Here is a 17,389-nt window from a genome sequence, read left to right as displayed (position 1 = left end):
CAAAATGCAATTCACTTAATAATCATTTATTTAGCACTTAGCATACATAATGCATATGCTAAATACTGGAGACACAAAAATGGATAATACACTGTCCATGATCTTGAGGAACTCATATCCAGATAGGTGCACAAACACATGCACACACACACACACACACACACACACACAGTGTAGGCTTTTTCTCCAGGTTTGTTTCCAACATAGAATTAAATCTCTACTAAGCCTCCTTCTCCTCTCATCTCGATTGCCCAGTCAGAGTCCTCTGTGCCTGGTTTTGGTTTAAAGTGTCATTCCCTCATGACAATGCAGGCCAAAAACATCTGTGAGTCCTGGTGCTCAAGTCCCACTCATGTCAGCCAAGTCCAAGGGAGTTTCATTAATCTCTAGGAGGTTGCCGATACTGCAGGAATTCAACAGCAAGAAACTGATGTCAGACAACAAGGTAGAAGTTAAAATATTTTGTGAGGGACACTGTGTATGATATTCCTACTTGGAAATTTTAATGGGCCCATCCTGGAAAGGCCTTTACTAATGGGCAGCCAGGGCATTGACATTTAATAGGTGGCAGCTTCTGTACCAGAATGTATTTTTAAGGAGTAAATTTACATTTTTGAAAGCCGTTTTGAAGAATAGTCAAGTTTAGTGGGTGAGAGAAAATTTAGGCTTATGCGGGTCTATGAAAATCAGGCTGTAAATCAAATTAAGGAGCTATGTAATTTCTTCCTGAAAATTTATGCCTCTTAGGTGAAAGAGAAATCCTTTGGTGAAACTCTGGAAGGACAAGTTATCTGTTTTAATGCCGAGATAAACTTTGAGGACAATTCAAGATAGCTATAAAAAGACATATTTGCCATGGACAACAAATAAAAAATGTACCTATTGAAAGTAATATGGCCTAAAATCCATAAAACTAAGTGAGAATATCATTTTCTTTGTGAAAGATGGTGGGCTAGACATGGCTCCCATATGACATCATTTACCTTAATGGTCAAACCCCAGCCAACTTCTTGGATCTCAGTTATAGTGTAAGGGAAGTTCAGGTGTATTTAAATTGCTCATTGCTGATCCTGAGGTTGAAACCACCCTCAACATTGTTTTAGGTGGAATAGTGAAATTTGCTGTCATTGCTGATGATATCATCAAAGACTGCTGAGAACTAGAACTCATGGTTTTGATGGTGAGGCTTGAAGGAAGCAATGTCCAGGAGTCTCAGAACATACTCAATAATATCCAACTCCTGTTACTTCTGGCATTGACTTGGAGAATGTGGTCAAGATGGCTGTGGCCAGCATGGCCAAGAAGTGGTTCCTTTTTTTAATCCATTGGGGATGGATGTCTCCATTCCTAGAAAAAGGGATAGTTCTCATCACTAGGAAGAAAATAGTTTCCCATTTGAGAAAAAAAAATGGTTAGTGAGGGTGAGGAGTTATATGGGAAATCTTAAATCTACTTTTTTCAAGAATAGATATCTCAGTAGCCTAAATAATTCTGATTTCACTTATAGTTTTCATTAATGTAATGTTCTCATGTTGTTTTCCTTATCATGGTAAACCTGCCATTGAACAGCCTTTTGCTGACTTTTGAGAGCAATCTATATGGCCTATGTGGATATAGCGAAAAATTTGAATCAGGGCCTAGTTTATTTACGAAGTTTCTGCTGGACATATAGTCCAGAATGATAACAAAAAAATAGAGATAAAAAAATCTCAGGCAAAATTACATTTAAAACAGTTATATTAAACCATTGGAAGGTCATATTAAATTTTATATGAAACATAACAAATATCTATCATAACATTATAACTATTATAACATAGATACATTAAAACAGAAATATATTATGAAATATTACATTGAAACATAACATTATAACAAATATCTATTGAAACATTATAGCAAATATCTATTACACAATATAACATTATTACAAGTTTCTTATTCCAAGACATTGTGAATTCATGAGGTTTTTTTTTTAAAGATTTTATTTTTCCTTTTTTCTCCCCAAAGCCCCCCAGTAAATAGTTGTGTATTTTTAGTTGTGGGTCCTTCCAGCCCTGGCATGTGGGATGCTGCCTCAGCATGGCCCAACGAGCAGTGCCACATCCACGCCCGGGATCCAAACCGGCGAAACTCCGGACCGCTGAAGCGAAGCATGCAAACCCAACCACTCGGCCACAGGGCCGGCCCCTCATGAAGTTGTTTTATTCCAGGATATTTCCCAATGAAAGATCCACATGTTTATTCCAGGTACATATTGTACCATTCGCCTTAATCTTGAACATACTGTGTACCTCACAATCAACATCAAACTTAAAGGCTTGTTTGTGTCTGTGGAGCATAAGCTTTCATTTTTATTTCAAAACTGAAAAATTCTGAATCTTCTGAAAATCTGTATAACTCATTTCCAGGTGAGACAACACTGAAGATCAAGTTTGTTACAGATATTGGTGCTTTAAATTGACTTTTTCTTCAGAACCTACCAGCCTGCAGTTGAAAGAGGGGAAAATATAATAAAGTGTGGTTTTTTCGATAGTTATTTATGTGGTGGAGAGGAATTGATTTAGGTTTTTGTTTAAATTTTGGTAAAGATTTTAAAATCTGTTCAGTAATTTAAATTCTATATTATGTGACCTATTAGTAAAAAATGCTGTACTAAGCAGCAAAAAAAAAAAAGAGTAATCTTTGTGACTATGTATTTATTTTAATAAGTCAAAAGCAATATATTTCCCCTATTTTGGAAGTACGAGTTGATAGTTTTGAATAAATAAGGGATGGATGGATTGATGAGTGGATAGACAAACGGATGGACAGGTGGACAGCTGGAGAGAAGGAGGGAAGGCGGGAGGGATGAATCAATGAATAACATGGATAAAGCATTCGCCTCTCCAGAATTTTCTGAGGCTCTCCAGATTTCAAATATTTTTTCTCATTCTCAATCTCAATCTGACTCATCTCATTGTCAGATGAGTCTCAATTTTTCGTTCAGAAAATGTTACCATATACATGGAGACATTTCTCCTACTAATTTAATATGCAAACTGAAAAAGATGAAGATTACAGTGATAACCTGTTTCCATCCAGCATTTATTGAGTGCTACGTGCTAGGTTCTGGCAGACAACGGAGATATGAAGATAAATAATGTGGAGGCAGCCCTCAAAAATCTCACAGTCTAGTAGCAGAAAAAGCCATGGAAACATAAATTTAATGCAAAAGAGTAAGTAGTGGATTAGAGATAGGGACAGATTTCTGATAGGAGCCCATTAGAAGGAGTGTCTGTGATATATCTTTCCTTAGTACGTCCAGGAAGTTCCTACATATGATAAAAATATTCCGCCAAGGAGCACGTCTCCTCTTAGCTCAGTGGCACGTCATGACCGTGCCCTGTTACTCATGCAGTACAGGTATGCAGGTCATGTAAAAGTATGTGGCTTTAGATTTCATGGCATCACATATTTAAGTGTATTAGTCACAATTTAGTGAGTTTACTCTGGAATGAAGTGCCTTTAAAGGCTGACTTTTCAGCTCTTGAAATTCCACATAAAGCTGGACTTAGAGTACCTGTTCTTTGTTATTGCAGAAAAGGCATTTCTTCTATGAAACATCTCTGAAAAGTCAATGACATTATTTATAAATTCAAAATCCATTAACTTCCTTCACTTCAACAAACACTTCTTGAATAGATAAGACACGTTTCTAGGAGAGATTCCACATATTTACGTCTTAAAAATTAGTTGTAGCCAGAATAATAATAATAACACCTAAAAATCATTTTAAATATGATAAATAAGTAATACCTCTACATAGTTCTCACTATGTACCAGGTACTAGCGTAAGCACTTTACATATTAACTCAACTAAACTGACATGGGGGCTCTAACAAGTCTGACTTAATGGATTTCTGTGGACTTGGGAATAAAGGACATGAGAAATTGTGTTTAATCTGTGAGGAAATAAAATCCTCTTTTAAAATCCCTATTTTATTTGCTAGATCACTTCTGCCAGTGTTTCCTTAGAGCCAGTATAGAAGGAGCTGCTACAGATGGCAGAATTATCCACAATTTTTAAAGTTAGAGAAGCAGCCAATGATAAAATGGAGAACTCAAGACTCAGGAGCTACAAGTAGGTGAACCAATATGTCTTTTTATTTATAACATGTATCCTTTTATGAAACTTAAAAGCATGCTTTAGTTAAATAGAATAGAGTTCAATTATATTTTTCTGTTCCCTGTTCAGTTCTTGTCTCTATATCAAAGTTCTGAGTGACAGGGGTGCCTCATATATAAAAGTAGACAAATATCCTAAATTAGAAAGTAGGGGGAAAAGCATCCAAGAGAAAAATTAAAATTGCAATAGCAATGCCATCATGTTTTCCACATCCCAATGTAGAGTCAGCTCCAGGTGAAGGAATTGTCAAAAATTATCCACAAAGGCTCTTTCTGTTTTTGCTGTTCTCAATAAAATGGCAGAAAAAGCCACTAGAGTTGCGGGTAGCTCAATCCTAACGGAACATAATTCATAATTTCATGTTTATGCTATGAACATGAACTGAGGATATTTTCTTCTGTGAGTGGAGAATTTGCTAAGGAATTTCTAGTATACCTAGTTATATGGAGAGTGCCATCAAAACTGTGGATGGTTTTTCCATTCTGGTTGAAATTGATTTCCGTTGAATGGTAGGAAAGGGGCCAGGAATACTTGGAACAGCAGATTTGCATCAGAATGCTTGGGTAACCGTTTTCCAAATAAACATGCCAGAACATCACCCAGGCCTAGTGAGTCTGAACCCTTGGGGATGCCCATGCATGCATGTTGTTTGAAAACTCTCCCAGGTGATTCTAATGCACACAGCTAATTATGAACCATACACTTAGGAAATAAGCCAACTTCTGTTAAATCATCAAGTGTAGCTCACTTGTTTCATACTTTATTATATTCTTTCAATAAAATAATAAAATTTGTATGTTGCCCCAGGCTGAACCTTCTAAACAGGCCTATTGTGAATAGACTACCATGTGCTCATTTCCTTTCTTTGTCTAAATGAAACTAGTTCTTTACTAGCATAACAAGTGCATTTAACAGGCACTCCACAGAGAGAAGCAATGTTTGCCATTAACATCTATTAGGCTGTGGTAGGCATGGTAAGGCCACAAGAGACTGGGCCAATTCATTTACAAAGAAACATGATGTAGCAGATAGAGATGGGAGAAAAGCCTTCAAGCAAAACAGTTTTTAGAATGGTGGCCAACATCTAGAGGGCCTTATTTTGTGCCAGGCCTTATTCAGAACACGTTACTCACATTATCTCATTTCATCATCATAACAACCATAAAGGTGGGTTCTATTATTATCTCCACCTTACAGAAATGACTGCTATTTGGTGAGAAGGAAAAAAGAGTACAAGTTTTATTCTGTTTTGTTTCTTATCAGATCATTAGTTAAAAGCAGCCCCATACCTCGTGGAAATTTGGGATGTATTTTAGAGAAGGGGCATATGCCAAGAGACTGTACACTCCTCCTTCCTCTTTCTAGCCTCTTGCTCTCATTCTCTCCTTTTATCTTTTCATTTCCCTTTGTTCCTCTCCCATCACTTTTCCTTCTCCACTGCTTAAGCCATTTGTCTGCAGACATCACCCACAGAAATTTCTTAGTTTTCCTGGGAACGTCAGGTATAAATAGGCAGAAGAGGAAAAAAAAAAAAAAAACCCAAGCATTATGCCAGGCAAAATAGGAAGAGTAAGAAGTACGAGGTAAGAATGCTGTGGAGGGGAAAAGCCAAAAGACACAGGGATGCATCCAGGCTGAGTGGAGGGAGGGGTGTCCCAGGTGATTCTCCCAAGAATTAGGACACCAATTAGGTTCATAGGAGACTAGAGGAAAGAGAGGTGGCGACATGTTTCAAATGACTGAGCCGAGGAGTGGGAAAGAGGGATGCAGTCAGATGCAAACAACACAGCTGTCATTTCATCTCTGCAAAATTGGAAGGTGTCATGAGAGGCCAGTGAAGGTAAAGAGAAGCACAGTGCTTAGACTGGGAGGGACCACTACCTAATAAGACACTTGTCACATGTAAATGTCAATGAAATTATAAAATCATATCATCTTCGATTGAAAGGGACCTTTGAAATAATCGAGTCAGGTAATTTGAAAAAATTTTAGCCATAGAACCCTTAAATGGCCTTCTATTGTGAACCTCAAAAGCAGATCTACTCTGCATAATGTGGGCATGGGCCAGTGTCCCTCTCCTCTCCCCACTCCCACGCTGCCTTTAAACCAGTGAACAGAAGAAATCAACAAATGTATAGTGGCAGTGTTTATGCACAGTACTTGATCCTGGATGCTATGGTGCAGGATACAAAAGTATAAGCTGTGGCCTTCAAAGAGTTTATAGTTTAATTAGGGAAACTTGAATTAACAATGTAAAAGTTGAATAGTTGAAAGAGACCGGGAGGTGGGACCTACCTGACCGCTGGAGGAGTGGTATAAATCAGACCCCACCCACTCCTGTTCCCTGAGAGCTTGGTTTGTTCCCATGATGGGAGCCTTTTGAGCACACCTGGGGTCCCTGACTTCTCACCTGTAGGGTCAAACCTGTCCCGGCTGCTTCCCCCAAGGCTGAGGTGGCAAGAGGGATTTAAAGCCCCGTGGGCTCCTCCCTGCTGCTCCTTCTCAGGGTTGGTCTGTGAGCCCTTCACAAGGGCTTCCTGCCCATGTTATTGCTTCTGAGCCCATGTCACGGGAACTTACCGTCCCTGAGAAGTGAGACTTTGCTTTGCTTTTGCCAGTTCTTCGAAGGAGTGGACTTTGCCCTTAAACTGTAGTGACTGAGACCTTTTACATCTCAGTGGGCTTCCCAGAAGATGCTGTGAATTCTAAGAATTGTCTGCTGTTCGATCTTTTTTTTGTTACTGTTATGTGATAACTTTGGTACCTTATGTTGCTTTCACATAACTTACAGGTCTGTCCTGCTTTCTAGATGTACTGTTTTCTGATCGATTGATGTCTAGTTCTATGCATAGTTCTGCATCTTCTCTTTGGGTCTAAGCAGACCTTGTCAACAGTGGCTGAAGAGATCCTGATTCTTCTTGCTGGTGGCTTCTCCTGGTCTTAGCTGCTACTAGACTGACTGAGTGTGTTTTGTCCTTCCCTGAGTGCATATGTATCTCAGGCCTTTATGTCCACTGAGGGGTTGGACAAGCTAACTTACAAAGATGACCATGGGTGGACTAGCAGCCTCACCTGTGCCTTCCAGGTCCTGATTCACCCTGGTAACACTGTGGCTCTGTGGCATCTAGACCAGCGGTTGCTGGAGGAGAATGCTGCTCTGAGGCCTTACACCTTCCTCACTGAGGAGGGCCAACTCTTGAAGACCCAGCATATGGGACATCGCATCAGAGTGCAGCCCACCTCACTGGCACTTTGATAAGTGAGGAGGAGTTACAGAAGTCCTGTCTAGCTATTTGGTGTGGACTTTCCTTTTTCTAGTTTTCTAGCACGTAGAATCTAGTCATGGACTCTTCTACTGAGCACATGAAAATCAGGCTGAAGATTAGGGGTAAGCAACCTGTTGTGTAATAGCCCCCATGATAGCATTTATGGGAAGCCCTGACAAATATGTGGGGAGGGAAACAGCAATGGTATGAGAAGCAGTAAACCAGCTCTTTAATTCTAGGCTAGAAGTTTTTCTGCAAAGGAAATTGAAGTGCATCACAGCAGAGAGGCCTAAAGCCCCAACTGTTTACAGCAGACCTATGTCAATTGTGGCACTCTGAGAATTTTCCAGCCGTATGTCCAGTGTACACCAAGGGTGGAAATGGCTCAGCTCCATATAAAAGGCCTGGGAGCTCTCTCCTGTCTGGGCTGCTTTATGTTGTCCACTTCCAGCACCTGCACATGACTCAGAACTCTGGCTTCCTGGTTAACGCTTGGCATGAAAGCTGCCTTGTTTGGAGGGATGGAGGTTGCATTTTGTCATACCCTCTTCAAATAGGACTCAATCTTTTCAATCTTGGCTACATCTTTAGTGATAGGCTATCGGCTGGAGCCTCAATCTCAAGGTCCACGTAGGACCTCAACTGCAGGGGCTTCCTTCTAGCACTTGTGGTCTTCTCTAACTACCTATTTGGCTTGGCGTAGCCTGACTCTAACCTGATACACCTGAGCACTGAGCCTTCCTTTGAATGCTCTCTCTTCCATGGTCTATGGCCTTTTAGTGGGAGACCAGCATTCTATAGCTAATGGATGACTTCCCAGTCACCTCATTAGTGTTCTGGGAGCAAGGGGTGTTCTCACCATGTTTTTTGTGGCCTGAGGGCCTAGATTGTGGTGATCAAAGTCTGAAACCCAAATTCTTCAGGGATTTCTACATGTCAGACTTCCTTGGGGCTCTCTTGCTCCATTTGTATAAGAAACAAACCCAGGATACTCTGGCTGTGGAGTTCTCTGGTTTTGCCTGCCTTCCATCCCTTACCTCAGAATCATTTCTGCTAAGCAGTTGTTCCAAACCTGACTAACCAGGAAAGTATAGGCTTGGGTCCTGATATGAAAGAGGAGAGATTTGAGGGATTTGAGAGATTTGAGAGGACTGTTTTGGACCTACCAGGAGCTGTCCTGAGGCTGTCCTGTGTATCTGATGCTGAGCACCAGGTCCTATAACTTCAAAGAAGAAGGGTGACTGATTCTTGCTTAATCCCGGACTCTGGACCAGATAGACAGCCCAGTGCATGTGGTCTTAACTCTGCTTTAAACAAAAACTATGGCTAGGGGAAGTAGAATTCTTGAAGCACATTATCCCTCAGGAAATTCAAATGATTGCTCAAATCTAAGCATTTTTATTTAGAACATCAAACAAAGATTCTCAGCTCTTCTTCAGTTAGTAATTTGACCCCATTTCTCCACTGTCAATGTCTCTAGGTACTCACAGCTCCAACCACCAGCTCTACTATTGACTTATCTAGAAGAACTAAAGACAGATCTAGATCATCTTGAGATCAAGCCATACTTTTTAAAACGGCACAACCAAGAATGTAAGTTGTTGTACTAGAAGTAAACTCCTTATTGTAATCTTTCCTTGCGGTGATTAGGTCTGACCCTACCTCTGCCCACCATCTCTTTAAGATATTGAGAAAATCATTCATTCCTTGGCTTTCTTTATCTGACTCACTGACATCCTGGTTTCATTCCTGATCACTGTATTTACTTCAACAGCTAATGAAAAGGAAGGGGGCACTTGTGATCTACGCCATTCGATTTTAGCTGTTCTCATAGACACCTTCAGTGTGGCCCAAGAAACTCAACTATCCCCAAATACATGATGGCTCTCCATTGCCACAATACCTCCTAGCCCAGACCCATCCTCCCAGGCGACCTGCCCACATGTGTCCCACCACTGCTTTAATAATTGGCAGAACCATTAGCCCAGCGTAGATCTTCAGCACTGGCCACTGTGTCAACATTTCTGGTATCAGTCAGATTTGCTTTTCACTCCATTCTGTGACCTGTGGCTGAAATCCTTGTTCACCTTTCTGCTTCTTATTGCAACACTTTGGTGTCTGTTACTTCTAATTGATTTTTCTTGGTATCAACGGGGCTGACTTCTGAGAGACGCTTTGTTACCATGGCTTGGTAACATCTGCTCAACACTCCTAACCCTTTTCTTTGGTACTTAGACTCCTATTTAAACTCTGAATGGGAGAAGCCTAGGATCACTTCAGTGATGTGGCACTTCCTAAAGGCCTCCGCACCAGCCAGAAGCCTTTAGTGATTCTGGAGCTCTTGAGGCAGGATTCTGATTTCCAAATATTGATACTTGCCCAGGACTGCTTTTTTTTTTTTTTTTTTCCCTTCCTAGAAATTCCTGCTTCCACTGCTGCCATCTCCTGGTCAAAGGTGCCTGCTACATTGAAGGAATATGGCTATGAGCAATTTGTCCCTAACTCCTTTTGTTTCCTGAATTCTTAGCCAAGGCTTGTCCAACCTCCTTACCCCAACCTAATTTCCTTGGGTTAAATTAGAATCAATTAACATGAAGCCACTGTCACAATAACATTTATATTCATCAGACTGAAAGAGCATTTAAAAGTACGGAGGAATCTGTAATAGACAGGATGACATATGAAATATGTCAGAGACTCATAAACTCCAAACAATTATTTTGACAGGCATGGAAAACTTTTTTTTGCTGAGGAAGATTAGCCCTGAGCTAACATCTGTTGCCAATCTTCCCCTTTTTTTTGCTTGAGGAAGATCAGCCCTGAGCTAACATCTTCCTCTATTTGAGATGTGGGTCACTGCCACAGCATAGCTGACCAGTGGTATAGGTCTGCGCCCAGGATCTGAACCTGTGAACCTGGGCTGCCAAAGTGGAGTGTGCTGAACTCAACCACCAGGTCATGGGGCCAGCCCCCATGGAAAACATTTTTTTTTTAAAGATTTTATTTTTTTGCTTTTTCTCCCCACAGCCCCCCGGTACATAGTTGTATATTCTTCATTGTGGGTCCTTCTAGTTGTGGCATGTGGGACGCTGCCTCAGCGTAGTTTGATGAGCAGTGCCATGTCCGCGCCCAGCATTCGAACCAATGAAACACTGGGCCGCCTGCAGCGGAGCGCGTGAACTTAACCACTCAGCCACGGGGCCAGTCCCAGAAAACATTTTTTAAGTTGAGATCATGGTCTACCTACATCACCGCCTCAGTAATTCAACTACACTAAGTTTCTTGTTTCAAGTGATTTTTCAAAGCTATCTATTTCCGTTATGGTGTGTTAAATTTCACGCAGAAGAGTTCCATAATTGATGCTAACTAACTATTAATTCCTCATTCTGAGAATGTCAACAGGCTTCCTAGAGGTATTGAAAAGTAAATTCTGGGTCTCATTAACTTTCTACTAACCACATGGTTCCCTAAGCCACGATTTCAAATAGGTGAGAAAATGATGATATCCAACCTTATTTATGACACACAAAGCTGGAACAGAAGAAAACAAGACCATTAATGCTGCTTGTCTTTTTTAAATTTAATATAGCATCTAAACTTTCAATTAAGATTCTGGACACACTGTCTTTATTGAAGGTTTAAAAGTTATATTGTGTGAATTCTTACATGTGCTTGCTTAAAAGGTGCAACCATTTAAACATTTTTTACATCTATATTTTTCTCATAATGTTTGGATAGACTTCAAAATATCAAAAAAGGGGCACTTTCTTTGCAATGGTGTCCCTCAGCTTAGTGTATGCAATTGGAAGGGAGGAAAGACTTTGGGTAGGACTCCTGCCTCTGTCACTAACTGTGTGGTCTTGGGGAAGTTGCTTAACCTTTCTCAGCCTCAGATTCCAGATTTGTAAAATTGAGAACATAAAATTTACTCCTAGGGTTGTTTTTGTTGTTAGGATTAAATAATAATGTAAGTTAAGTATTTAACACTTAAATACCTCACAAAAAGGTAGTTGTAGATAGCTATGTTTTAACTTATAAAACTGAGTCCTTTTATTCACTGGAGAACACAGACATGAATGTAAATCACTCTCTTAAAAAATATCTCCTACTTACACAGCTTATACACTTTGTTTTTAAGTCTTACTTGCTAGATCTATAACATGGAATATGGAGATGCCAATAATTAGAATTGTTTTGAGACATAACTTTATGTCTTCAATAATTCGATAATCTGAGTGCTGTATCATCTGGCTTCTTGGTTCCTTGTACCTTATAAAGTTAAAACATTTCACCTAAAATAAAAATCCCAAATACGTTAGAAAATTGGCAGTTTGTTACTCTGGGGCAGATTTTTAAAGAGCCCTATCTTGATGAATAATACACAGTTTTTTCTCTGATGGTTGAACACCTGCAAGATCAGCAGGATTGCTTGTTAAGCATGCAGATTGCTGGGCCCTGGCCCCAGAGATTTTGAAATGAACCCTGTAATCCATTGGGGTTCAGAGCAACTATTAAAACATATTTGTTTTTAGTTGACTCATGCCTGGTGGGGTCTGGAACTCTGCATTTTTAACAAGTACTCCAGTGATTCTGCTGCAGTCTAAGGACCACCCTTTACAAAACATGCCCTCGTGCAGTGGCTTCTAATGTATAGTATGCAAAACTTGGGTATCTGGAAGAATACGTGGGAAATTCTGTTTATAGTTTCATCGAAAGCAAACTAATCTTCACCCCCCTTAGAATACTGGAGGCTTCCTTAGGGCTGCACGTCGGATTGTCACATGTCACAGACTTTGAGAGGTGTTCTAAGAGAAGAGTGGAGTGGGAGTTCGCAGGCAGGGGAGCTGCCTCTGGCATCCTCCCTCCTTTAAGCAAGACATGATTTTTGTGCCTGGTAAATGCTTATATAATGTAAAAACTACTTTTGCAAAATGGGCAAGTAGGTTAGAAAATTCTAAATTCCCCATTGTGAAGATGAATAAAGATAATAATTCAAGCACAAGTAACTAACAGAAAATGGCAAAATTGATGCTCCTAATATGAGGTCTTAGTGAGTCATAATGTAAGTAAAAGCTAAGACCATCTAGTCAGATCTAATGAGAAATCCCCCCAAATTAGAAGTGATCATGAAGATTATATGAAATACGGATTTACATCCAGCATAATTAATGATGAAGCTTGCCCTCTTTGGGCAAACATCTTTGTATTTTTGGGTCTTTGAGAGATTAATGACAGTATGAAGGCATTAAAGTAGTGAGACTTTTTTTTTTTCCTTTGAGGAAGATTAGCCCTGAGCTAACTACTGCCAATCCTCCTGTTTTTGCTGAGGAAGACTGGCCCTGAGCTAACATCCATGCCCATCTTCCTCTACTTTATACATGGGACGCCTACCACAGCATGGGTTTTGCCAAGCAGTGCCATGTCTGCACCCAGGATCCAAACCGGTGAATCCCAGGCCACTGGGAAGCGGAATGTGCGAACTTAACCACTGTGCCACCTGGCTGGCCCTGACATTTTTAAATGTTTATAAATTTTTAAGAGAATTTTTTCTTGTCGAGTTAAGGGAAATATTTTTAAAAAGTTGCTTCACTTTATCATATCTTTAAAAATCCACAAATCCCACTCCTCTGGCCACCCCAAAGATTTTCCTGCACCCTGAGTTGTCTGCTATTGCTTTATTCTCTTCTACTTGAAAAGCATGTTGCAGAAAAATAATTATTCTGTGAAGTAAGCAGGTCTTTAGCCTCAAGAATAAAACCATTGTGGGAGGGAGGGCAGTTATTGCTTACAGCTCAAATTTTACATTTTTCTTATTTATTTATTTGAGGAAGACTAGCCCTGAGCTAACATCTGCCACCAATCCTCCTGTTTTTGCTGAGGAAGACTGGCCCTGAGCTTAAATCCATGCCCATCTTCCTCTACTTTATACGTGGGACGCCTGCCATAGCATGGCTTGACAAACGGTGCCATGTTCGCACCTGGGATCTGAACTGGCGAACCCTGGGCCGCCAAAGCAGAACGTGAACTTAACTGCTACACCACTGCACCAGCCCCTGAAATCTTATATTTTTCCGACTGACCAAAAACAATCCTCAAGCAGAGTTTTATATTTTATATTATAAATGAAAGGCTGGCTCCTCCCTCCTTTTTTTTTTTTTTTTTTTTTTTTGTGTTACTTTTGCCTCTAATTACCGCATGGAAGTACTTTCACCATATGACTTATAAAACTACAAACTTTTCATTGAATTTTTATCACCATAGCATGAATAATGCATTCAGTCCTCAAATGTCACAGTGAACATCAAATGGTTTTACATAATGCATTCTTTCTGGAGTTTCAAGAAGCCAGCAGAGAAGACAAAAGTTTGGAAAGGAAATGTGACACAAATTTGTCATTTACCCAGCAGGGATAAAATAAGTAGCAAAAGAATAAGTGGAGAGGAAAGACTGAGAAATGAACGTGTTTTTGTTTATAACCTTAAATAGGAAAAGAAAGCAAAACTAGTATAGTTGCTCTTGGGGACAAGCGGGGGGAAAAATCCAGAAAGTAGCAAAAACAAATGGTCTGGGTGGGGGAGAAGGGGAAGGGAAATTAGGAACCTCATAAGTATAGGAATTGAATTTGAAACTGCAGTGCAACAGTATCACATTTTGGAACCATAATAAACTACAACAATTTTCAAGGACTGTTGGGAACATTTTCAATCTTTTCTGACTGAGGAATCTCAAAGTAGAAATATAATAACTCTTAGAATTCTACCTTTGAATGCTTTACTAATTGATGAGAGTGCTCATCCTTCTAGCATCCTCTTCTCTTAGGTTTTGAGATAGATCATATTATGATAATCCAGTCAGATGAAGTGTTCAACCCCCTTATGGAACATGCTGTTAATTGCCCAAAAGCTGTCATCTCATTTTTCTTGTTAAGAGAAGCCTAATTTAACTTTTCTCTAGATAGAGTGTAGGCTATCCAGGTCTCTTGATCTCAGGGTCTCGTCCCAGCCCCATGCAATTAATCATGACCAGCCTAAAGCAGTCCCAGTAATTCTACTTTCTTTGGCTAGTGATTGGTCTGGGATAAGCACGTGTAATAGTTTTTGATTGCTGCTGTAATAAATTAGCACACGTTTATTATTTTACAATTCTGTAGTCCAGAAGTTTGGGTTGGCTCTTGGTTTCTCTGCTCTGAGTTTCATAAGGACAGAATAAAGGTGTTGCCTGGCTGGGCTCTTACCAAGATGCTCTGGGAATGATCTGCTTCCAAGCTTATTCAGGTTGTTAGCAGAATCCAGTTCCTCGTGGTTGTAGGACTGAGGCCCCCACATGCTTGCAGCCTATCAGCTGGGGGCTGGCCCTAGCTCACAGAAGCCTCTCTCCATTCTTGCACACGGACCCTTACATCACAGTGTGTTGAATCCTTCACACTTGGAATCTTTCTAACTTCTTCTGCTTGATTTCTCTTTCTCCAGCAAGAGTAAATGTTCTGCTCTTAAGGAATCATGTGGTTATATTGGATCCCTGGATAATCTATTTTAAGGTCTGCAAACTTAATTATATCTGCATATTCACAGGTTCCAAGGATTAGCGTGTGGATATCTTTGGGGGCCCATCATTCTGCCTATCATAGTATGCAACCTGTGTGGTCAAAAAACAAGGGGGAGTCCACTGGGAGCTTCATTTCCTGGATGAAAAGATGGAAACTCTGCTCCTTTTTTCCAGCTAGGGATGCTAGTACGGGGACAAGATGTCTGGAGCGGCAGACAAATCATAAAACACTTCCATCATCACAGAAAGTCCTGTTGGAAAGTGTTTTTGAAAGCATCCAGTAGTGCAGAAGCAAGACGGCATCAGGGAGACTGAACATGTTTTCCCTTAGACCCTCTTCAGTAGTTTGCAATGTCTGGCTGATTTGACCTCTCTAGGTTGCACTTGCCTCTTCACTTGCTATTCAGTTTTAGCCTCACTCTCTTTCCTGAACTATTGCATTGGTGCCTATCTGCATCCCAACTTGCTCTTTCCCCCTTCTAACCTATTCTTCATACAAATTATTCCTCCCCTCAACAACACTCTCTTGTCAGTGCCACTTGTGCTGGCCAGCAACCCTTAACTTTTGCTGATAGTCCACTGTGGTGGGGTGTGGATAGGGGCATTGTATCAGCACTATAGGGAAGTGACTTCCTCCCCACTCCCAAATTGCCTTCCCTGCTCTCAGTTTATAATCCAGTGCAGGCAGAATGATTATAATACATTCATAACCCACAACATTAAAGCAGGAACAATGGCTAATCATCACCTTCTCCTGTGTCTTTTATTTCTGCTCTCTTACGAAATCTTTTCCTTTCCGTCTGCCACTGCTGTGTCCCAGTTAATAGTTTACTTTTCACTTGACCACTGCGATAGCCTGTGAAGCAGTCTTCTTTTAGTCTCTCTTCCCACCTTCCCCCTGAAGCTCTGGTCCTATCACTCCATTTCTTCCAGGGACCCCCTTAGACCTACAGAACAGAATAGCCTAAAGTCTTCTATAATCTGGCGCAGCCCACCTTTCCTGTCCTACCTCCCTCAACATTCTTCCACTCATCTTCCTACCACTCTCCGCTATTCACCATTCCCCTGGCATGTTCACGCACTTTCACCTCCCTCGCTGTCGCCCATAAGATGTCGTCTTTCAGATCCCAAGGTCCTCTCCCATTCCTCTAAGATTCCTGAGGAAAGATGCAAAAAGATCCCCAGAGGAGGGGGTGGGGGAGTGGGCATTATTGAGGGACCGACGGACACACACCTGTTTAAACGTGTCCAATTGGATAGCTAATAATAAGCAGCACTCCCTACCCTTACTCTTTCCCCGACTAAGACACCCTAATTTTCACCACAGCGGAGAGCGATTGACTGATCAACCACGCCCGGCAGAGAAAGAGTCAATAGGAAGCTCTGGAAGGCGAAGGGAATTGTGGGAGCGCCGTTCGTCGTCCCCGCAGGCTCATGGGAAATGTAGTGCACCTTTCTCCAACATGGCTGCGCCCAGATGGGGTGGTGTGTGAGTATCCGCCGCTGCTTTCTGAGATAGATTGGAAAGGCTGGCGAAGGAGAGCGCACCCACGTGGTGAGAACTCAGCCTGAGCCCAGGCGGAGGTTTGTGGCACGTCTTACTGGCGGGCATGATGGCTGCAAATCACTGCTTTCTCTTGTCGCCTTCTTCCGGTTTTCTCTGTCTGCCTCACAGATCTGTGCCTGAGAACCTAGGGCGGGGAGGGATGGCCGGCGCAGTGCTCTGGGGCAGTCCGTAGGCAGTAGGCTGTCCGGCGTTGGGTGATCCTGTCTGTCCGTGTTTGAGGTGCACGTGTTTGTGTTTAGTGCGGGTGCTCACGTGGTGTCTGTGTCAGTGTCCTGTTTCCTCTGAGGTTTTGGACTGGCGATTGCAAGTAGGGAGTGTTAGTCTGGCGCGTCTGGGGCTTTTCTGACCCGTGCCAATCCAGTGAGGAAAAGGCATTGTTGGTGGTCTGGTAGCTCATATAGCTGAATCTTCCTACGCTCTTGTTTGAGTAATCCTGGAGATCCTTGGGCTTCTGGTAGTGTCAGCTTCTGGTTTTGATTGATTTCACTTAACAGATATTTACTGAGTGTCTGCTGTATGCCAGGGACTCAAGTCTATGCCCTCAAGTAGATGACAGACTTCTGGGTGAGCCCACAAATAGGTCGTTATTAGACAATGTGAAAACTGCAGAGAGAGAGATACACGCCAGGTATTAATGAAAACACTGAAGAGGGCCACCAAACTCAGAATTCTGAAGAAGAGGTTTAGGAGGTAATATCGCAAGGGTAGTAAGTTTAGGCTTACTCAATAAACGTTTATTGAATGGCTAGTAGGTGCTAGATCCTGTTCTAGGTGCTGAGTGCCCCAGGGTGAACAATATAGACAAAATTTCTGCTTTCATAGAGGTTACTTTTTAGTAAGTTG

At 41.3% G+C, this 17,389-nt stretch overlaps 1 protein-coding gene across 5 annotated transcripts in view; it reads left to right on the top strand.

Moving 5' to 3' along the window:
- Window positions 1-15,816: 15,816 nt before the first annotated feature.
- ALKBH8 (alkB homolog 8, tRNA methyltransferase) overlaps window positions 15,817-17,389 on the top strand; it is a 53,074-nt gene continuing 51,501 nt past the window's right edge. Inside the window, exon 1 of one of the 5 annotated variants that reach the window (XM_023644739.2) lies at window positions 15,817-16,468. In XM_023644739.2, coding sequence (XP_023500507.1) covers window positions 16,443-16,468 — 26 coding nt within the window. In that variant the 5' untranslated portion in view covers window positions 15,817-16,442. The other 4 variants (XM_001500933.5, XM_005611548.4, XM_014741334.3 and 1 more) reach the window with 4 other exon arrangements.

Source organism: Equus caballus, chromosome 7, assembly GCF_041296265.1.
Source record: "Equus caballus isolate H_3958 breed thoroughbred chromosome 7, TB-T2T, whole genome shotgun sequence".
NCBI lineage: Eukaryota > Metazoa > Chordata > Mammalia > Perissodactyla > Equidae > Equus > Equus caballus.
Note: the sequence above shows the minus strand (reverse complement) of the source record. Positions and strands in the feature narration are given on the sequence as shown.